At 47.0% G+C, this 21,273-nt stretch overlaps 1 protein-coding gene across 1 annotated transcript in view; it reads left to right on the top strand.

Moving 5' to 3' along the window:
* Positions 1-329: 329 nt before the first annotated feature.
* Positions 330-21,273, top strand: part of CCDC63 (coiled-coil domain containing 63) — a 33,570-nt gene continuing 12,626 nt past the window's right edge. Inside the window, 9 exon segments of the mRNA XM_060121440.1 lie at positions 330-421; positions 5,183-5,278; positions 5,680-5,843; positions 8,715-8,906; positions 15,358-15,478; positions 15,891-16,072; positions 17,064-17,207; positions 17,209-17,240; positions 20,804-21,024. Of these exon segments, the coding sequence (XP_059977423.1) occupies positions 5,270-5,278; positions 5,680-5,843; positions 8,715-8,906; positions 15,358-15,478; positions 15,891-16,072; positions 17,064-17,207; positions 17,209-17,240; positions 20,804-21,024 (1,065 nt within the window). The 5' untranslated portion in view covers positions 330-421; positions 5,183-5,269.

Raw genomic sequence — 21,273 nt, 5'->3', positions numbered from 1 at the left:
TGGTGATTGTATGGCAGTGTGAGTGGCCGAGTCAGGGAAAGAGAGCGGTAATTGAGTTAAGAAGTTAGTGGCGTGAGGGTTAGTGGCTAGTCTGGTGAGGGGTCGCCGCGGGGGAAGAGGGGTCGTTGAGGAGTCTGTCGTCCTCCCCCGCCCCCCCCCCCAAAAAAAAACAACTTTCCTCTCACCAGCTGCTCTGGTCCTCTCTTAAGGGCCCTGGACCCTCTTAGCACCTTCCAGGGGAAAACGCCCCGTCTGTGCGAGTCACAAAGGCGCCCGTTCCGGGGTTCCGAGAACGCCCGGACGTGAGAATGGGGGTTGGCTCAGCGCAGCCGCACAGCAATCAGTCCTCCCGGCGCCGTCGGACACGCAGCTCCAGTGGCCGTTGGACACGCGGTGGGAGCTGTCCTGCAGGGCGTCCCTGGTAAGTTTCACTGCGCGCGCAGCCGCGCCTGCTGCTCCACAGCTCCCCCTGCTGAGGAAAGCAAAGACGTGGCGGCTACCCCTCTCCCCTTCGGACGTTTAGCTGCCCCTAAACCTGGAAAATATCTTGGCCCCCATGAATTAAACGTAAATAAATTACAGTGTGTAAAATAACTCCAAGGAAAGTACAACAAACTTCCATTTCCCCCTGTAACGATCCCAATTTTTAAAAATCTGTGGGTGTTTCTGCACCTCTGCTTGATTAGTGCTCCAAGCACATGTTTAAACCATGTTATGCATGCAGCCTTGGCTTCATTTTTTTTACAGGATCCTCCTCTCTCAGACTTGGAATTTATAACCCACATAGTGGCCTGTCCCAGGGGCCCTGCCCTTCAGGGGTCAGGATTTTCTTTTAAGGTCAGATTGTTAAAATTCAGCAGCAGAGAAGGATCCAGCCTCCTCTACCCCAGCTAATTAAATATTAGACAATAAAGTCTTCTCCCACCTGGGAGGAGACTTTATTCATTTAAATAGCATTTGCTAAGAGCTTATCATGTGCCCAGGACTACAGATACTGTAGTGGATAGACTGAGGTCCGGGGAGCAGGAGGCATGTTTGTGATGCTCCCTGACCTGGACCTCTAGATCTCTTAGCACTTTCCAGTGCACACAGATGGGCAGCTTTGAGATTCCTCCCAGGAACCACAGACTCAAATTCCTGCTGGCTCCAGGCAGTTACAGGAAATGTGGGAATTGGGGGGAGGAGGAGTTAGGCAATGGGGAGGAATGGAGCCTGCAGCCAGGAGTGTGAGTGCATGACCCATATTCACATCTTAAAACACTGCCTGCTAAAAAGAACTGAAGGCAGGTTGAATTTGTCCTGTGGGCCTCAAGTTTGAGACCCCTGACTAAGAGGGTGGTGTGCCAGGGCCCAGGACACCCTGCAGGTGCTCTCTGAAGGCCCAGCTGTGAGAATGGGGGTCGATCTGTTCCCAGGGAACAGAGTGGGTCCAGCCCACAGAGCACAGAAAGGGAAAAACTTGTGTTGGTGTCTGGAAGCCGGAGAAAAGCCGGTATCCCAGGGGGAGCCTGGTTGTGGGTGTGTGTATGTATCAGCGAAAAGGTAGGCGTTGACGGAGCCTCCAGCTCCTGGGGAAAAACACACAACACAACCAGTTAACTCAAGGGCAAGATAAACTGACACTTGAAAAATCCTGATTCACAGACAAGTTACATTCATCAGACACCTGTCATGTGCTAGGCACTGTGCTAAGAGCTTTATATACATTATTTTATGCTGAGTGTGGGGGTGAGCATCCCCATTTCTATAGATGAGGAGACTGAGGATCAGAGAGAGAAATCACATTGTCAGTGAATTTCAAGTATACTTTATTTAGTCATGCTTTTAGAAGGGTGCATTACAGATCCACTTAGGATCAAAAGAACCCTTAAACATAGAAAAGCTTCTGCACGATGTGAAATCGGAGCTGCACAAAATTCTAGAATTGAAAGAGGTCCTAAAGTGAGTATTCTTTGCCCAAACCTTATCAGTCTAATAAATCCTGCCATAGCCTCTACCCGTACCTTGAGGGCTCTTCCAGAAATAATCAAGCTATGGAACCATAGTCTTTATTCCACTTCCCTGCCTGTGGGAATTTTCCAACATTAGATATTTTCCTTCAAATATGATTTACCAAAAATCAGTTCGTCCTCAAACCCTCTAGAAACCCTCTAGAACATATTAGGGAAACGCCAGAGGTCTTACAGTCTCAGCCACTATATTCTTATCACCCAGCAGATTGAGAATCATTTTCAAGATAGTGGATCATGTAGGGCAGGAATGATCTAGGCTGCAATGAACAAAATACTTGATAAGGGTGCCTTAAACAATAGTGACACTTAGTTATTTCACTTAACGAGAAGCCTAGGGTAGGCGGTTCCAAGGATGGGGCAGTGGCAAAGTGTCAGTGAGGCCCTAAATTTCCCCCCATATTTCTTCTTTGTTCTCTTTAGTGTGACAGTGATATTTCTCCTCCTGGTCACAGGATGGTTGCTCCAGCACCAACCATTGTAACCTTCACAATAATTTCCAAAAGCAAAAGAGAGGGGAACATGGACAAGCTCTTTTTATCACAAAGGAATAGGAATAGACATCTCCTTATGTCTCTTTGGCTAGATCTGAGTCACATGTTCATCTTTCAACCAATCATTGACAAAGGGAAATGGGTTACTATGATTAGTGGGAACCAATCATGATTCATCCTCTGGAACTGGGCAGATTGAGGAGGGATAAGCTCAGAGTCCTGTTAGGAAAGAAGAAGTCAGAGCGTTCTTAGAGTCATACTAGTTGCTGTAGCAAAGATGCCCCCTCATTTCATTGGCTTAACACAACAGAAATTAATTTCTCTTTTTTGTAACAGTCCAATGAGGATTTCGTGGTTGGCAGGTGACTTCTTCCACAAGTTGATTTAAGAGACCTGTCTTGTGGCTCTGCCCATCTATGGCTGCGCCTCACATAGATGTCAGATTGGGAAGAGAGGATGGAAATGTCACATCCACTTCTTAAAAAGTCATGGTCTGGAAGTGACACACCTCTCTGCTCACATTCCATGGGTGAGAATTCGTAGCTCTGCCTGGATTCAGGAGGAGCTGGGAAGTGTAACCCCTGGCTAGGCAACTACCTTAGCAACAACCCTTCATGAAGGAGAAGTGACTGTTGGAAGGCGATTAACTCGTCTCTTACAGGCTGATCTTCTTACATCCCTGCTTTTAAGGAACATCTTGGCTTTTCCAGACCTCTTGGCCAGTCACTTCCCAGTGGGTACTGCCGCCTACACTAGACCACACATCAGTCTCTGAACACTCCTTTTATTCACTTGCTTCTCAGCCTTTGCCCAGGCAGTTCTCTTTACCCCAAATTCCTTCCCCACTTTTCTTCTCTGCATGGTGAACTCCTATTAATCCTTCAAAACCCAAATTGAAAATCATCTCCTTTTTGCAGCCTTTTCCACTATTTTGCCCTGGGCAGGGTTCATACCACCTTGAAGGTTAACTTATCCCTGAATTCCCTACAATATTTAGCACACAGTAGGGGCTTAGTTTTTATACTAAAGAGATCTAGGTACTTCAGGCATGAGAACTCATTTGGTTGCAAGTGACAGAAAACTCATCTCGGATTGCTTTAGGAGAATATGTTGGTTCATGTAATTGGACATGACCCAGAGGTATCTTCAGGCTTGGCTATATCCAGGGGCTCAGATGATTCCCCTATGGTTCAATTTCTCTTAATTTTGTCTTCTGTCCTCAGTGATAGCTTTATTCTCAGGCTCCCTGAAGAGGCAAGATGGCTGCCAGCCACTCCCAACCTCATTCACATAGGTTAAAGTGCAGCAGGAAACAGAGTTTCTCTCTTCCTGTGTGTGCAAGCTTAAATTCCACTATTCACTCTGCTTGGACTAGGTAAGGTCATGTGCCCATTCCTGAACTGATCACTCAGGCCAGGGGGCTGGAATTATGCAGATTGGCTAGGGATCTGGCACTCTGATTGACCCATCCAGAGTCATAGGTTGCAATCCAGAAGTTGATGGAGTAGGGTCAACCTCAGGGGCGCAAAAAATGACCAGGAGTAAGGGAGGGAGTGGCTTCCCACTGGAAATTCCAGGTATTGCTACCAGGAGACAGAGGAATGCTGGATGCCCCGTAAGCCCACATAATTTTTTTTTTTTTTTTTTTTTGGTGGTACGCGGGCCTCTCACTGTTGTGGCCTCTCCCGTTGCGGAGCACAGGCTCCGGACGCGCAGGCTCTGTGGCCATGGCTCACGGGCCCAGCCGCTCTATGGCATGTGGGATCTTTCCAGATCGGGGCACGAACCCGTGTCCCCTGCATTGGCAGGCGGACTCTCAACCACTGTGCCACCAGGGAAGCCCACACATAAATATTTTTTATGCTGAACCTTCATCCTATGAAAAGACCCATATCGCACCACATCGTAACAGCCACCGTTTACTGAGGACTTACCTTGTGCCAGGCTTAGTGCCTTACATGCTGAACAACCTGTGAAGTGGCTTCTAGAATTTCTCCTATTTTCCAGATGAGGAAACCAAGGCCCAGAGAACTGAAATGACTTGCTCAAACTTAACAAGTGGCCAAGGAGGAATTTTTGCTGAGATCTGATGGTTGACACAGCAATGCTTTAAACCACTGCACTGTAGGACCCCTCAGTGGGTGGCAAAGCTAGAAGTTTCTTGTTTAAGAATCTAGCTCCTAAAGCCTGGGAGTTGGGGTGCAGTGGATCTTACAGCCCCATAGGGCTCAGAGGGTTAGCATTGTCGCCTTCTTTGAATACCTAATGTCTCTCAGTACTACTGGCTCCTGCTTTAAAAGCGGGGGGGGAGTGTCCCCACAGCTGAAACTGGGCGAATTTCGATGTAACCCCATCAGGGCAGAGGAGACACTGCCCTGATGCCATCTTGCCCCTCTTCTTTGGGAACACAAGGAGCAAGAGGGTAACTGACATGCCAGAACCATCTGCCTGGCTCCTAATAATAAATCATGAGAGGAACAGGTTTCAGGCAAACATTGCTTTAAAAAAAAAAAAAGCCTCTTCTCACACCCGGGCAGCCATCTGCCGTGTCCTCCTCGTGTGCCAAGCTGTGGGAGGAGGAAGGTCTGCGGGAGGTGGGGAAGGGAGAGGGTGCTGCCGGGTCCTGCACCACCAGCAGGGGTGGCTCACAAGTTCTCTTCCTTTCGCCACTGTGGACAGGTATCGCAGAGAGAGAAAGGAGCACTTGCTAGCTTTGACCTCCCTGGATACAATGTCTGAGGAGAGCGAAAGCACAATTCCTTCAAGATGCGGACGGTGGGTAACAGCAGCTCCTACATACAGAGGGCTTACTGTGGGGTCAGGCATTGTGCGGTCCTCTGTACAAGTATTAACTCAACTAATCCTGACAACAAATCTATGTGTGCCCATTTTATAGATGAGAGACTGGAGACTCAGAGATGTTAAGTGACTCACCCAAGGTCACACAGCAAGGCCACCTCTTCAGTATGCAGTAATGAGGTCCAGCTTCCTCTCCACCCTGGCAACCCAGGGTGGGTTTTCCATGTAACACCTAAGCAGTTGACATCACCCAAGGGTGGTCTTCCTACTCCAGCCCTGCCCCAAGCACTCTTCTTGCCCTCCACCCTTAAGCTGAAATGTGGGCTTTTCTAGTCACCTAACCTGTTGCTTAACACTCACCCTGTCTCACTCAAAAGAAGCACAGAAGAAAAGACCCTGAAAATTCCCAGGAACCTTCGGAGAAGACCAAAGAGCAGCTGGCCGAGGCAGAGCTTCGGAAGCTGAGGCAGCAGTTCCGGAAGATGGTGGACAGTCGGAAGTCCTTTAACTTCTGCTCCCAGCAGAAGATCACAAACCAGCAGTAAGTGATGCTCAGAGTTCTGTACTGAGTGAACTTGGAGAAAATTTTGGGTTTGGTTTCATGGGGCTTGCCTTCTGATGGGGTCTGGGGCAGGGACCCACTTGGGATAGCTTCAGTGGGGAGAGGAGATTTATTCTCAGAGTTCAGGGTGTCTCAGGGACTCCAAGGGGAGCAGCGCACCCATGTCTCAGTGAAGGACCCAAAGAAGAAAGTGATTCTGGTTCCTGTTTCTTTCAACACATGGGTTTTGTTCTTTCCTCTCTGAATCTCAGCGGTGGCTGGTGGGAGATGGCTGCCTCCAATTCTTGAGCGAACAAAGGCCACACAGAGAGACTGTTCTTAGTCAATTCCAATCCCAAAATTCCCAGGAGAGGGAGAATCTGATTGGCTTAGCTTGGATCTGGTGTCTACTTCTGGCCCATTCAGCTGTGGCCTGGTGGGGGCTGAGCCATAGGACAAAAAATAGCTATGGGTATCCCCAGCAGTTCTAGCAGTAAAGGTGGGGAGTTCCCAGAGAAGGGGAAATCACCAGTCGGTGGATACCCCAAAGGACGTTTCCTGCTTGTGCGTTATTATGGGATCTGCAGGCCTGAATATCTGAAATTGAGTTGCCCTAGAAATTATGGTGTGTATAGTTTCTTTGGGCAACAGAAAGGTGTTCCCTGAGGTTGAATAAACAAACATTAAACAAGCATTCTTAGATTCCGTCCAGAGAAATGAGATTCCTTAACCACATTCATAATGTTTATACAGGCAGTAACTGCCTATTGTTAGAAAGAAAATTTTACTGTTAGATGATGTGTGAAGTTCAGAGGATAGGGAAAAGGGGTTCTTTAGATTTTCCATGGATTGGTTCACTCAGAGCCACTGCTAGTCCATATGGGATCATTACGTGAATTAGAAAAAGGCACCCTTTCTCAAAGACCCTTTACTGCCATCTGCTGGAAACATTGTCATTATGTAGGGATTTTGTTAAAACGACAAAGTGTCTCACAGAAAAGTGGAGTAAATCAACAAATCAATGATATGTTTTCAAGCAGATGGTGCTCCCTTGGGCTGTGCAGTCCACAACCTGCACATCTGTGCCGGTGACCCTGATTCACAGCCTACCCTTGGTGGGCATCAGGAAATGCCTACTTCTTGATGTGGTTTCAGTTTTTCTTGAATCTTACTTACCCTTCTGCATCTCACTCTACCCCGATCCATTTGATCTGGTTTCACTGTGGTGGAACTGAAGGGGAGGAGAGTGGAAGAGACCTGGAGTGAGGTGAGTGAGGTGCTTAGTGAGCGTAATATTTAAGGAGGTGCTTTTCCCCAGCGCAGACCCTGCACCTATACCACCCTGAAAATGAAGACCTCCTTAAATTTTGGGGCACCTCACTCCCCTCACTGCAGTCCTAGCCCTGCCTAAAGACGGACAAACCTTCCTTTTGCTTTTCCGACCTCACTGCACCCCCGAAAGCCTAACTCTGACCTACTATCCGCTCTCTCTCTCTCTTTTCTCTGCACCTTAGCAAAGACCCCTCCCGAGAGGGGCTTAGGGGGAGAAAAGTCCCAAGGGCCAGGTTAAGAAGACAAGATGCTCTAGAACTGGGCATGCACTCCAGTCTTTGTTAGCAACTTGTGGCTATTTACATTTGCAATTTATAAATAAATAAAATTAGAAATTCACTTCTTCAGTTGCACCAGCCACGTTTCAAGGGCTCAATAGCCACACATGCCTGATGGATGCTGTCAGACAGCGCAGCTAGAGGACGTTTGCATCACTGCAGAATGGTCTACTGGACAGCGCTGCTTTAGAACATCATTCAGCAAACGGTGGCCAATGGGCCAAGTCTGAGTGGCTGCCTGTTTTTGTAAATAAAGTTTTATTGGCACACAGCCACGCCTCTTCATTTTTGTGTTGCCTATGATTGCTTTGTTGAGTAGTTGCAACAGAGACCCTCTGGCCTGCAAAACCTAAAGTATTTACTCTTTGGCCCTTTATAGAAAAAGCTTTGCAGACCCCGCCCTTGAACATTCTTTGCTGTTCTAGAGTGGCGCTTCCAAAACTTTAAAGTGCATACAGGTCACTTGAGGATCTTGTTACAAAGCAGATTCTGATCCAGTAGGTCCTGGATTGAGACCTGAGCTGCTGCATTTCTCCAAGCTTCCAAAGGGCACTGAGGCAGCTAGTCTGCAAACCGCACTGAGCAGCAGGAATAGGCTGCCCAGACTTTGCCAGAAACTCGGCCTCTGTACCATTTCCTGTTGCTCAGTTGCCGTGCAGTCGCCTGAGTCTTCTTTTCTCTTTTAGAAATCCCTGGTTGCTCACGTCCCCGACACCCTCTCTTCTCCAGAGCAGACAGAGGAAGAGAAGGAGACTCATGTCAGCCAATTTCATAAATCAGTAGCCCCTGAGTAGAAAAGTTGGTGGGGGTTAGAGGTTCCTGTGCAGCTCTGTGTTGATGCACAATTGAAAGATCCTGCCTCATGGGCTTGCCTCTTATTACCAGAGATAACTGGCTGTAAAGCCGGAAAAGAAAGTCTGCAAAATCAGACAGATGTCAGTGAGCTGCTGGCAAAAGAGAACTTGGGGGCTCTCACCATGACTAGGTAATGGGTTTTGACAGGCACAGCTGCAAATTGTTCTGAGGAGTAAAAAAAAAAAAAAATGCAGCTCAGAGAAGGGTGGAGCAGTGGAAGTTGCAGTGAACTGGGTCAAAGGACATCTGAGTTCTGGACCTGGGTTGGAGACTTTGGGTGAGTCTCTTCCACTTGCTGGGGTGGGAAGTACCCCTCTGAGTCTCCTTTCAGGACCAAGGGGCCTGGAGTGTCTGATCCAGGCAAACTCAGGGGTTCAGGGTTAATCACATGCTGCTTTCCCAACAGCAGGGAAATCAAGACCCTGCAGGAGGAGCAGGATGAGATCACCCTGCTTTTGAATCTCATCAAGTCCTCCAGGAACTTGGATCTGAATGAGAAAAACTACATGGAGCTGTGTTTCCTGCTGCAAACCAAGGAGGACTATGAGGCCCTGATTAAATCGATGAAAGTGCTGTTGGCTGAACTGGATGAGAAGGTGTGGTCTTTCTCTTAAAGGGTTAACCAGAACACCGAGCAAGGGGAAGGAGTGCAGGAGGTGTACTCCCCACCATATCCCCACCGTTGGCTTTTCTAAACGTGACTGTGGTCACTGTCTCCACCACCATTGTAACCCCTGATCTCTCAGCTCAATTGATCCATTTCCTCACTGTGGTCTCCACTGCCTCCCCATTACAGTAAGACTAAATGCCCCAATCCTTACTGTATCAGTCAGGAGAGGTTAGGTTATGCTGCAGTAACAAAATTCCCTCTCCCCAACTCAGTGGTTTAAAACAACAAAGGTTTCTTTCCCATTCATGGTTTATGTCTATCGTGGATTGGCTAGGGGCTCCTATATCCTCTCATCCTGGGGCCAGGCTAATGGGATAGCCCCATCTTGAACATTGCCAGGTACTGTGGTAGAAAAAAGTGAGTCCCAAGGCTCTCACACTGGCAGTTGAATGCTCCAGTGACATGTGTCACTTCTGCTCATGACTCATTGGCTCAAGATAGTCTACCAAACCCGTAGTTTGGTAGACTATCTTGACCCAAAATAGTCAACTCTACCCATTCACAAAAGGGCCTAGGAAGTGCAACCCTCATGGATCCAGAAAGCAAAGAGCTAGAGACATTTGCTATACAGTGTTAATCCCTTAGTATCGTTTGAAAGACCCTGCCTACCCCTCTAGGCTCATCCCATGTCATTTCTTCCTTAACTCTTCACACTCCAGCTGCAAAAGACTTCTTTCTTTCTTTCAAATAATGCTGAGCCTTTTCTCACCTCAGGGCCTTTGCACATGCTCCCCACACTGCCTTACCCTAGTTGCTTATCTTTATGTCTCAGCCTGAAGGTGACTTTCTCAGGGAGGCCTTCTCTATGCCCTCTCTCTGGTTTAAAGTATATGCCCCTGGTGTTAGTTTCTTGGCCAGGAACAAATAGCACACTCTGTAGGGTACTCGGACGAGTAGGGCATTCTGGAACCTGGAGTAAATACCGCAACCTCTCTTTCTTCTCACCTCTGACCCCAACTACAAGGAAGCCATTGTGGATCCTTCCCGGTTAGCTTCCTGGGGCACAGAGCAGGGTGGAGAGTAGATATTGGGGGGCAAATAGAAGATCCCAGCGCACCCTCTATCCTCTTTCATGTCACCCCATGGCACCTCCTTCACAGTACCTTTCACGGTGGTAATTATGCCTTAATATGGGCGTTGTCTAATGTCTCCCTAACCTGTCACCTGCGTGAGTCTGTTTTGTTCCCTACTGTACCCCCTGTTCCTATCCCAGTGTCCAGCACCTAGCAGGTCCTCAATAAATATTTACTGACTGAATGAATCTGGAAATCTCATTACACCTTTCTTCTGCTTCAAACTCTTCAGTAATTTCCAACTCTTGCTGTGATAAGGGCCCAAGTTCCTGGTGTAATTTGCCGGCTCTGCTGCCTCAGCCCCTCCTGCCTCTTCCACCTTCTCTCCTGCCTCCTTCTCCTCTGTGCTCCATCCACACTGGCTGCCTTCATGGATCCACAGTGCTGTCTCTCACCTCCAGACCTTTGCACATGCTGTTCCCCCTGCCTGGAGTGATGTTCCCCATCCTCTCTGCTTGGGGGAGTCTTATTCATCCTTTGCGTCTCAGCTCAAATGCTGTTTCTGCAAGATAGTTGTCCCCTCATCTTTCTCTGCTACATGCCCCTACTGTGTGTGTGCAAATTACCATCTATCTCCTCTCTCCTAGGGCTCATCATGCTTCCTGGCTTGTTTCCAGTCCTAGATTGTAGGTTCCCTGAGGGCAGGGACCACTCTGTCTTGGTTACCATCATACCCCTGTTGTCTGGCACCAAGCAGGGGCTTAATAAAACGGATGAATGAGTGAATGAATGAATGAGTGAACAAACATATGAATGTATGAGAAAGGAGGCAATAAAAGTGAAGAAGAAAAATGGGGATGTGGATTCTCAGAAACATTAGAAAAGGCAACCTAGTTTTGGAATCCTCCAAAGAGTACGGCACTCACTGCCCAACACAAAAACCCACTTGGTCTAATTCCATCTCAGCGCAGGCAGCTCCCAGAATCCCCTCCTGCTGTGTCCACCACACAATGCCCAGAGCTTTGTCCTTTCAAGGGGTCACTGGAGGTGAGGATATCACTGGGCCCTGCTTAGCCTCACAAAATAATTAATAAGCTGATGCCTTCCTGCTGAGCATCTAGTGTAGGCAACGTATTTCCCCATCAGCCACAGCCTTGGCTAATGTCTCCCATTGGGCTGAAGCCTAATTACTTTCAGCATCACAAAAGCAGCGTCTGACATAAAGGTGCCAAAGGGAATACAGCTCTGAATTTAATCACAAGAGCTGATGCCACAGCTTCCTTTGGCAAGTAGGTGGAGCCCTAGGACTCTGGGGGTCAACTCAGGCTAGGGCAGGCATCCTTTCAGAGCATGTGATGCCACACCTAATATATGGTGGAGGATGCTGCCCTCCCATATATCAAAACAAGTCATTTGTTTTATTTCATAAGAGAGCTGGAGGGGGTTTGTGTTGAGGATGCTGCCTTGTGCATAGAACAGGAGAGGAGAACGGAGTAGAATAGGAACCTGACTTGACTTGAATCTGACTTTGTCAGTACTGATGAAGTAATTTGTTTTTGCTGTGAGGGAGTTTGTGGGGGAGTGTGTGTGTGTGTTCCAGCTAACGTCCAAAGCCTGGCTAATATCAATCATAAACAGCATTCATATACCTTACCAGTTTTGTGTGAGACCCAATGGTTCCCTTGGTGCCTGATCTTTTGCTTGAGAATGTGTTGGGCTGCAAGTATTGATAATAGAATTCTTGACTGGAAGCAACTGGGAGAACAGAGGTTTGTTTCTTTCATTTAATATGATGTCTGACTAGAAATAGGCCATCCCAGGGATGGTTTAGCAGCTCTACAATGATGGGTTCTTCTTTTTCTCTATGACTCTCTTGACCAGCCTTCCCCTCATGGTCACAAGATGGCTGCCAAAGCTTAGCTAGTATAATGTCTCATATAACTGCATTCAAAAATAGGAAGAAAGGATGGGAAGTTTTTGTACATGATATTCTCTTCTTATGAGAGGGAGAATATTTTACAAAATTCCTCCAGCAGATTTTCTCTGATTGGCCAGGGCTAGGGTATATGCCCATTCCTTGGCCAATCACGGGCCAAAGGGAAATGGAATTTCTGTAATTGCTTTGGGGTAGACCAGGGGCAGCAGATTACAGTGCAAGCACCAAATCTGGTCTGTTTGTTTATGGCCCTCCAGCAAAGAATGGTTTTTACATCTTAAATGTTTACTTTTTAAATGGTTATGTGAGTACCTACATACTAATCTCTTCGTCCTTGAAGCCTAAAATATTTACTATTTAGCCCTTTAAGATAAAGTTTCCCAACCCCTAGTTTAGACCAATGATGATTTATCCCTTGGGTTTGGAGGCAGAGCCCACCTTCCCTAAGTAGATTACTGGCAATAAGAAAATGTTTTTATCTCATATAACAGGAAGTATAAAGATAATGCAAGCTTCAGGGTTGGTTGATTCAGCAGCTCAATTAGGTTATCAAGGTATTTGTCTTTGTCCTTTGGGGGCAAGACAGCAGCAGCAGTTCCAGGGACCACATCCAAATGGAACAATACCGTCAGGAGAAGACAGACCATCTCTTCCTATGACTCTCTTAGGAATGAGGAAACTTTTTCCAGATGCTTCCCTACCAGACAGCCAGAGGCTCCAAATGGTTTAGTCTTGCCCATCCCTGAATAAATAAATCATAAGAAGAGTGATTAGAGTTACCATGCTTGGCTTGGATCAGTCTTCTGGGGTGGGATGGGTATTCTTTCCCAGAACACCCACGATGGGTTAACCACCCACCATGTCCACCACAGTACAGTTCTGGCTGTTGTCACCTCTGCCAGCCTCCTGGTTCTGGAACATTCTTCTGTCTTCCGTTAAGCATCTCTTGCTGCCTAAAAACCATCTTTCATCACTTTTCTGTGGGTCTTCCATGACCCTAAATGTATGAGTAGACCAGTGGCCTTCAGAACAGGCTGAGCCTGACAACATGAAGGCTTTGGCCTAACATGTTAAAAATCAGGAGATTTCATGTAAAAATTCAGATATCTGGCTTCTCTTTTAAAAAAAACTGGAAGATCTGGCAATATTGGGCCTGAATTTCCTTGAAGCAACTGTAACTACATAGTGTTGTGGGTGACACTGCCATTCTTTATGTTTTCCTCTCTAACAGATCCCTGACTTTATTCAGGGTGAGCATGTGCCCAGCTAAAAAGCTACATTTCCCATTTTCCCTTGCACCTAAAGGTAGACAATGAAATGTAAGGGGACATCTGTTAGGGGTGTCTGGGAAAGTTTTGCTTTCCAGGTATAGGTCGTACCCTTCATCCATATTGCTTCCTCTACTTTCCTCCCTGGAACATAACTGTGTGAAGGCTGGTGCAATGGCAGCCATCTTTTGAGGGAGAAGCCAGGTGAATTACAGAGATCTTATTTTTACCTCCTTGAGTTACTGAACTTAAGCCAGCAGTGTATTATGAGAGAAAGATAAACCATAATTTGTTTAAACCATTGTTAGTTGGGCTTTCTGTAATTTGTAGTTGCATGTGTTTCTAATTGATACAAGCTGCTGCCCCTGAAGGAAGGCTACTGAGATCTGTGCCCATAAAGGCAGAGAGAGTAAATTCTTGTGAGGAAAGCATATGTTTTTTAAAATGCTTCATTTTATTTTATTTTTTATTTTTTGGCCACACCGCACAGCTTGTGGGATCTTAGTTCTTCCACCAGGGATTGAACCCGGGCTCTCAGCAGTGAAAGGGAGGAGTCCTAACCACTGACCACCAGGGAATTCCCAAGGAAAGTATGTTTTTAGCAAGACCTGAACCTAATTGAACTTAATCATTTTTAGTTGTTGACACTTGAAATTATGAGTCACTCAACTGCCAATGCCCCTTTTTAACAGCCAATGTTTGGTAATACCTCCTTTACAATCCTGAAGTGAAATTCATAGATGATATAATCCTTTATCCTTCTTCTTTTAAATCAATATGATGCCATAACTATAATGCAAAGGAAAAATAAAGGAAAGCTACTTATACTAAAATTATATGTATTTCGATACGTGCATGTTTTGGCCTGACTTATCGAGACCGGGGCCAGCAAATTGCTCCGCAGAGGCCCTGATAGTAAATATTTTGGCTTCGTGGGCCACACTACTCCACTCTGCCTTCATAGTATGAAAGCAGCCATAGACAATGCAAAGAATGGGCATGGCTGTGTGCCAATAAAACTTTATTTATGAAAACAGGCAGTGGGGAGCTTCCCTGGTGGTCCATTGGGTAAGACCCTGCGCTCCCAATGCAGGGGGCCTGGGTTCGATCCCTGGTTGGGGAACTAGATCCTGCATGCATGCCACACCTAAGAGTCTACATGCTGTAGCTAAAAAAAAAAAAAAAGATCTTGCATGCCGCAATGAAGATCCCACGTGCTGCAAGTAAGACCCAGTGCAACCAAAATAAATAAATAAATATTAAAAAACAAACAAACAAACAAAAAACAGGCAATGGGGCAGATTTGGCCCAGGGCCTTAGTTTGCAGACCGCTGGTCTAAAAGATATAGTCAGAGGCCAGTATTATTGATATGCAGAATCACTGAAGATTCCACACTGCAGACCGATTTGGACTTGTTGTATCCACAACTCAAAGATGATGATCCAGGTTGTGCTGGTGTCATGATTTCCAAAATGGTGGCCAACTCTTGGTAAAGTTCCAAACAAATCAACGAACATTCTCTTGATTTATACAGTGACTACATTCCTGGATAATTAAGTGTCTATTAAAACCTAATGAAAAATACTGTGTGTGTATATGTAAAAGACAGTTTGATTCTAGGTACAGAAAATTATAGAGAGGTTCTTCACCTGCCTAATATCCTGAGGGGCACTGGAAAGTCAAAAGGGGTGGAGGACAATTCTTGGATGTTTGGTGCTGTCTTACATGTTGCAGGGTATGTGACATCTCATGACCTGCCATTAAGTGCCACTAGCATCCTTATCATTGCAAGAGCAAAAAAACAAAACAAAACAAAACAAAAAACAAAGGTTACAGAAGGCTTCTTGGGGGAATAATGCCATTTCTGCTGGAAACCGTGGCTTTAGGGCCAGGTGAAATTTTCGCCCACAGGTAAGTGAAATTTACATGCACGGGTGAGAGTAAAAACCCTAAGTTGCCTCATTTTGCCCCAAACTGGCTAAGGTTAAGTTGAGTTGAGCATACACCCAAGAGAGAATTAAAATTCCATTCATGGGAAAAGAAAGAACATTGCAGTTTTTGTTTTACCACACTTGAGTTAGTGAACTGTCACATTTGTACCCATACAGATGTTAACACAGCTGCGTTTTCTCTCTCTCTCTCTTTCTCTTTTTCTTTTCAGATTATTCAGATGGAAAAATATATATATAAACCAAAGACAGATCTTCTCAAAAATACAGGAGGCCAATAACCCCCAGAAACTGCAAAAACGGATCCACGTTTTGGAAACCCGTTTGCATCTCGTACGTAAGGTGTTCTCTGGGGGAATTCCCTGGTGGTCCAGTGGTTAGGACTCCATGCTTCCACTGTAGAGGGCACGGATTCTATCCCTGGTCGGGGAACTAAGATCCCACGTGCTGCAACGTGACCAGAAAACAAACAAACAAACAAAACTCTGCAAACAACTCTGCCTCCCTTTGCTAAGAGGGAAGAATGATGTCTATGAAGCCATTAGCAGAACATACTCATCTCATTGGTTGAGTCGGGATAAGGTGAACGATGGTGTGCACACAGGCCAGGCAGCACTCCAACCATTGTTCTGTGGGCCTGGGGTGGGAGGTGAGGGGAAGACCCTTCAACCCTCTGGCTGCCTTCTGGAAGCTTGTCTCATGCCCCAGGAGTGAGCCTTATTTTGAAGCAGAGCCCTCTTTGCAGGTCACTGTACACTTTGACAAGATGCTGACCACCAATGCAAAGCTCCGGAAGGAGACTGAGGACCTACAGTATGAGAAGGCTGCTTATGACAACATCTATGAGCAGATTCATCGGCGCTTGTTGATGCAGAAGAAAACAATGAATATGGCCATCGAGCAGTCTGCGCAGGCCTATGAGCAGAGGTGGGCTGGGGGAGAGACCCTGGGGGCAAAGATGTCTCAGCCCCCTGCTGAGCTTCCTACTCTGGGCCACCTCTACCCACTGTGCTTATGTGTTGAGGAACCTGAAATCATCATCATAATAACTCTGAGTGCTGATTGTGTGTCAGCCAAGCATGATGCTAGATGCTCTGGGTAGTATTTCAACCTTCACAACAGCCCTAGGAGTTATTATCCTCATTTTACAGACCAGAAAATGGAGGCTTAGAGATGCCAAAATACTTACCTGAGATCCAAATAAATGGCAGATGTGGTGGAGTTGAGACTCAAACCCCTATGCTGTACCATCTCCCCCAGGTGTCCCTGCCTCTAGTCCTAGGGGTCCCTCTCAGTCTGGGCTGTCTCCCGGCTTCACACCTAGAGGGGCAAAAAGCATGCAGTTTAGTGGTGAAGAGTGCAGATTTTGGAGTCAGAGAGATCTGGGTTTGAACCCTGGCTCCATCACTACTACATTGTTGGAGGACCCCTTCAGGTGGTAGTGAGGATTAAATAATATGTGTATATAAGCGAGTGGCTGGGACATAGTACTTGACAAGTGGTGATGATGATGGTACTAGTGATAATGGTGATGTGTGATGATGCTGATGGTGGTGATACTGCTGATGGTAATGATGATACTGATGGTGGTGGTGGTGGTGATGGTGGTGAAGATCATGATGGTGGTGGTGATGCTGCTGGTGATGATGTTGCTGATGGTGATGATGATCATGATGATGGTGGTGATGGTGGTGGTGATGATGATGATGATAGAAAATCATTTCCTGAGGGTGGTCTAGAGCTGTCAACTGCTGTCATTCAGGTGAGGAAAGTTGTTCCTCTACTCCCAGAAACCTCCATGATTAAAAGGAGTGATGGTCATTGACCAGTCAGGAAGTCTGTCTGGACTGGTAGGGAGAGGGGAGGAGAAGGATGGCGCCTCCGGACACTCAGACTCTGTCGTGCCCCCCTCGCCCAGGCTGGAAGCCATGGCTCGAATGGCTGCCATGAAGGACCGCCAGCAGAAGGACATCTCTCAGTACAACCTGGAGATCCGAGAGTTGGAGCGTCTCTATGATCATGAAACCAAGCTCACATCCTTCCTACTCATCAAGCTGAATGATCGAGTTTGAGGAGCAGTCCAAAAAGGAAGAAGGTAATGCTTTCCAGGTGTCCTCTTTTCTCTCTCTCTCTCTCTCTCTCTCTCTCTCTCTCTCTCTCAACTGAAGGTGCCCGAGTCTCCTTGTAGTAGGTTTGCCAAATTTAGCAAATAAAAATACAAGATGCCATTAAATTTAAATTTCACATAAACAATGAATAAAATTTTAGTCTCATGTAGTATTTGAGACATACTTATACTAAAAACTTATTTGTGGTTTATCTACAATTGGGACATATTTATACTGTTAAAAATATATCATTTGTGTCAGGACTACCCTGGTGGTCCCATGGCTAAGACCCTGTGCTTCCACTGCAGGGGGCAGGGGTTCGATCCCTGGTTGGGAAACTAAGATCCTGCGTGCTGTGCAGTGTGGCCAAAGGAAAAAATATATATTGTTTGTCTGAGATTCAAATTTAACTGGATGCCTTGGGTTTTATCTGCCACCCATAACCTGTAGGATGTGTCCTCACCCTGTGGCTCTCCTTCCATTGTTTAGAGGAGGAGCTTGTGTGTCAGAGGTCCCCAAGACCACCCCCGGGCTGGGTGATTCTCAAAGAGGACTCACAAGACTCAGCAAACATGGCTATGATGTAGGGACACAAAGAAAAATCAGCAAAGAGAAAAGGTGCGTGGGGCGAAGTCCAGAGGAAACCAGGCACAAGCTTCCAGGATCTTCTCCCAGTGGAGTCACACAGGGCATGCTTAATTCCTCCAGCATCTAATTGTGACAACACATATGAAGAGTCGTCTGCTTAGGGAGCTCATTAGAGACTTGGTGCCCAAGATTCTTACTGGAGGCTGGTCACGTAGGCACCCTCTCCCCAGCACATACCAAAATTCCAGCTTCCCAGCAGGAAGGCAGGTGTTAGGCATAAAGCACACTGTCCTTACAGTCTGGGCTCAGGAGCCACACTTACCGTTTAGGAAAGTTTTATATCAGTGTAGGGAGCTGTTCACCATTTAAGTTCCCAGATGAAGGCCAAGGGCCAACCTTGCAAGCAGGCCTTTCTAAGGAGAGCAGTCTCAGGTCTGCTATGTTAACTCTCTCCTCAACAGATTGAAGGGAGAGCCCCCTGTGCAGCTGCATTTGTTTTTTTTCTTTCAGCCCCTTCTGTCCCTTCCTACCTTATTTGCAACTGTATGGCTGGAAGTGTTTTTCTGAGAAATCCCATCTCTTACTCTCTAACATTACAAAAACCACCTTTTGGACCTTCTGTCCATCCATCCATCCATCCATCCTTCCATCCTCCATCTATCCATCCATCCATCCACCCATCCATCTTCCATCCTTTATCCATCCATCCTTCCATCCTCCATCCACCCACCCATCCATTTACTGAGCCACTGGCTTATGCCAGCTTCCATTCTCTATGCTTGGCATGCATGGCTTCCATTTAGCCTTCACAACATCTCCAAGAGGCAGACATTATTATTAACACCCCCAGTTGACATATGAGGGCAGTGCAGCTGAGAGAGGATACATGGATATAGCCAAGGTCCTCTGCAATGTAAGTAACAGATCCAGGACCCCATCCCAAGTGTGTCTGCCCCCCAAAGCCTGAGGTCCTACTACTCTCCTCTTCTCTCTCCTAATCCACTGAGCAGCCTCAAGATTCCACTAGGCATCCAAGACCCGAACTGTGCAGTCAATAGGAGTTCTCCCATTCACTGCCACTCCAGTTGACTTGTGCGTCCATCCTTCCTCTTCTCACTGCCTCAGCCTTGTCATCTTTCTCATCACATCTCCTCTAGCAGCTTCTGCTGGGTCTCCCAGCCTCCAGGCTCCTCCTGTTCCTGTGACACGGCAGGGGTAAGTTCTTCATGATCAGTTGACTCCTTCCTTCATCCATCCAACCATTGCATTCTTGGTCTTCCAACAAATTTTAATGATCACCTATCCTGAAACAGGCACCATGTTGGGGACCAGAGACAGAGCAGTGATCAAGACAGTGTTAGTCCTTGATGTCACGGAGCTTATGTTTTAGATATGGAGGCACACAAAAAAACAAGCAAATAGACAAATACAAACACTTCAGGTTGTGATAGAACCTTTGAAGGAAGAAAACAAGGGACTGAGATGGAAAAGTAACAGGGAGACCTCTCTTGGATAGGATGGACAAGGAGGGGCTGTTCAGACTGTGATCTAAAGGATGAAAAGAGTCCAGTTGTGCAAGGGTGAGGAATCCAGGCAGAGACAAAGGCCCAGAGGCAGGAACGTGTTAACTGGAGTGTAGACGCAAAGCTGGAGAAACAGGCAGAGGCCACTCCTGCAGGACTGACCATGTGCCAGGACCTGGGCTACGTGTTGGGAGACGGTGGGGAGTAAGACAGAGGTCCTGTCCTTCTGGAGCTGAACTTCTGTCAGGGGAGATGACAAATTGGCAAATCGGCAAAAGTTAATCTGATCTCTCGGGAACCCATGAGCATGATGAAGAAAACAAAACAGGATAATTGACAGAGAGTAACCAGGGGCTGCTTTATCTAGGGTGGTCAGGGTGGGCCTCTTGGAGGAGGTGCTGTTTGGGCAGAGACTTGAATGATAGGAGAGAACCAGCCACATGGAAGACTGGGAGAAGCACATCCCAGGAAGAAGGAATTGCAGGTGTAAAGGCCCTGAGGTGGGAGTGAGGTAGGCATATTTCTAGAACAGAGAGGAGGCCAGTGTGGCTGGAGTGAGTTGATGCCAACAGGAGAGTGGTAGGAGATGAAATTGGAGGGGTGAGGAGGAGCCAGACCACACAGGCCCTTATAGGCTGCACAGGGAGCTCACGTTGATTCTAAGTGTGGTGGGAAGCTATCAGAAGATTTAGGCAGACTAGTGACTGAGTCTGATAGTGACCAGGCACTGAGGGTTAGAGGGGATCAGATCTTAAATTATGCCGAGAAACTTCAGCTTCATCCCAGGGACAATAGGGAGCCACACATGAAAAGGGGTCACGTGGCCAGATGTGCCTAGGAAGATCTAGAAAGATCCTTCCGATTGCCATGTGGAGGCCAAATCAGAGAGACAAGGCTGGATTCAGGAGAGGTGGGGCTATTGCAGGCATCAGGCTGGGGAGCAAGGCTTGGAGAACTTTCTTTGTTCTAATGCCTTGAATCTGCCAAGCCCTGAGACTGCTTAAGGCCCTCTGCCAAGAGGGCTTCCCCGGCCTTCATCCTGCTCACGTCACCTCCTTCCCTGGCCACGCAGCTACCCCATCACAGCACCTACTACATCTCCTCCATTGCCTGGGCCACAATGGTAATTATTGGATTTCTTTTTCTGTTTACTTGGCTATCTCTTTTTCTTTTCTCTTTGTGGCTGATTCCTCCACTAAAAGCTCTGTGGAGCAGTGATTTTGTAGCTATGGAGCCCAGCACAGTGTCTGGAACATAGTAGACAATCAATTAGATATTCGTGAAGTGGCTAAGGAGGGAAGCTCCCACTCCATCTCATGGGAAAGTCTAGCCCCCTCCCCAGGGCACAATGATAATGCTATGGAGCACATCCCTCCGCTGGGCACTACTCTGAGCGGCTTCCCTTTCAGACTCATGGTTGCCAGTTCTTCCTTTTCTAGCTCTCAAGGCAAAGAAGCATGGGAAGAAGAACAAGGGTGAGAGTTTTGAGAGCTATGAGGTGGCTCACCTCCTGCTGCTGAAGCTGACAAAGAATGGCAACCTGAATCAGCTCATCGAGGAGTTTCTGGCCAAGGAGGAGAAGAATTTTGCTCAGTTCATGTATGTCACAGAGCTCAACAATGACATCAAGATGATGCACAAGAAGACTGAGAGAATCCAGGTCAGGGCACCTCTTCTTCCCCAGGCCAGGGGCCCACCTGCTCCCACAGCAGCCTTCCCCAAAGCGGGTTCCTTGGAACACTCCTTGAGATACTCTGCAGAAAAAAGGGCTTCAAGTCAAAAAAGTTTAGGAAATACTATATTCCCCCAGTGTTTTCCCCCCTACATTTTAACCTTCCTGAAATTGGTATTTGTCTTCCAGTTGATACATACACTTAATGTGTTCATGTCCCCTCACCCCCAATAAGTG

This window comes from Lagenorhynchus albirostris, chromosome 14, assembly GCF_949774975.1.
Source record: "Lagenorhynchus albirostris chromosome 14, mLagAlb1.1, whole genome shotgun sequence".
NCBI classification, from domain to species: domain Eukaryota; kingdom Metazoa; phylum Chordata; class Mammalia; order Artiodactyla; family Delphinidae; genus Lagenorhynchus; species Lagenorhynchus albirostris.
Note: the sequence above shows the minus strand (reverse complement) of the source record. Positions and strands in the feature narration are given on the sequence as shown.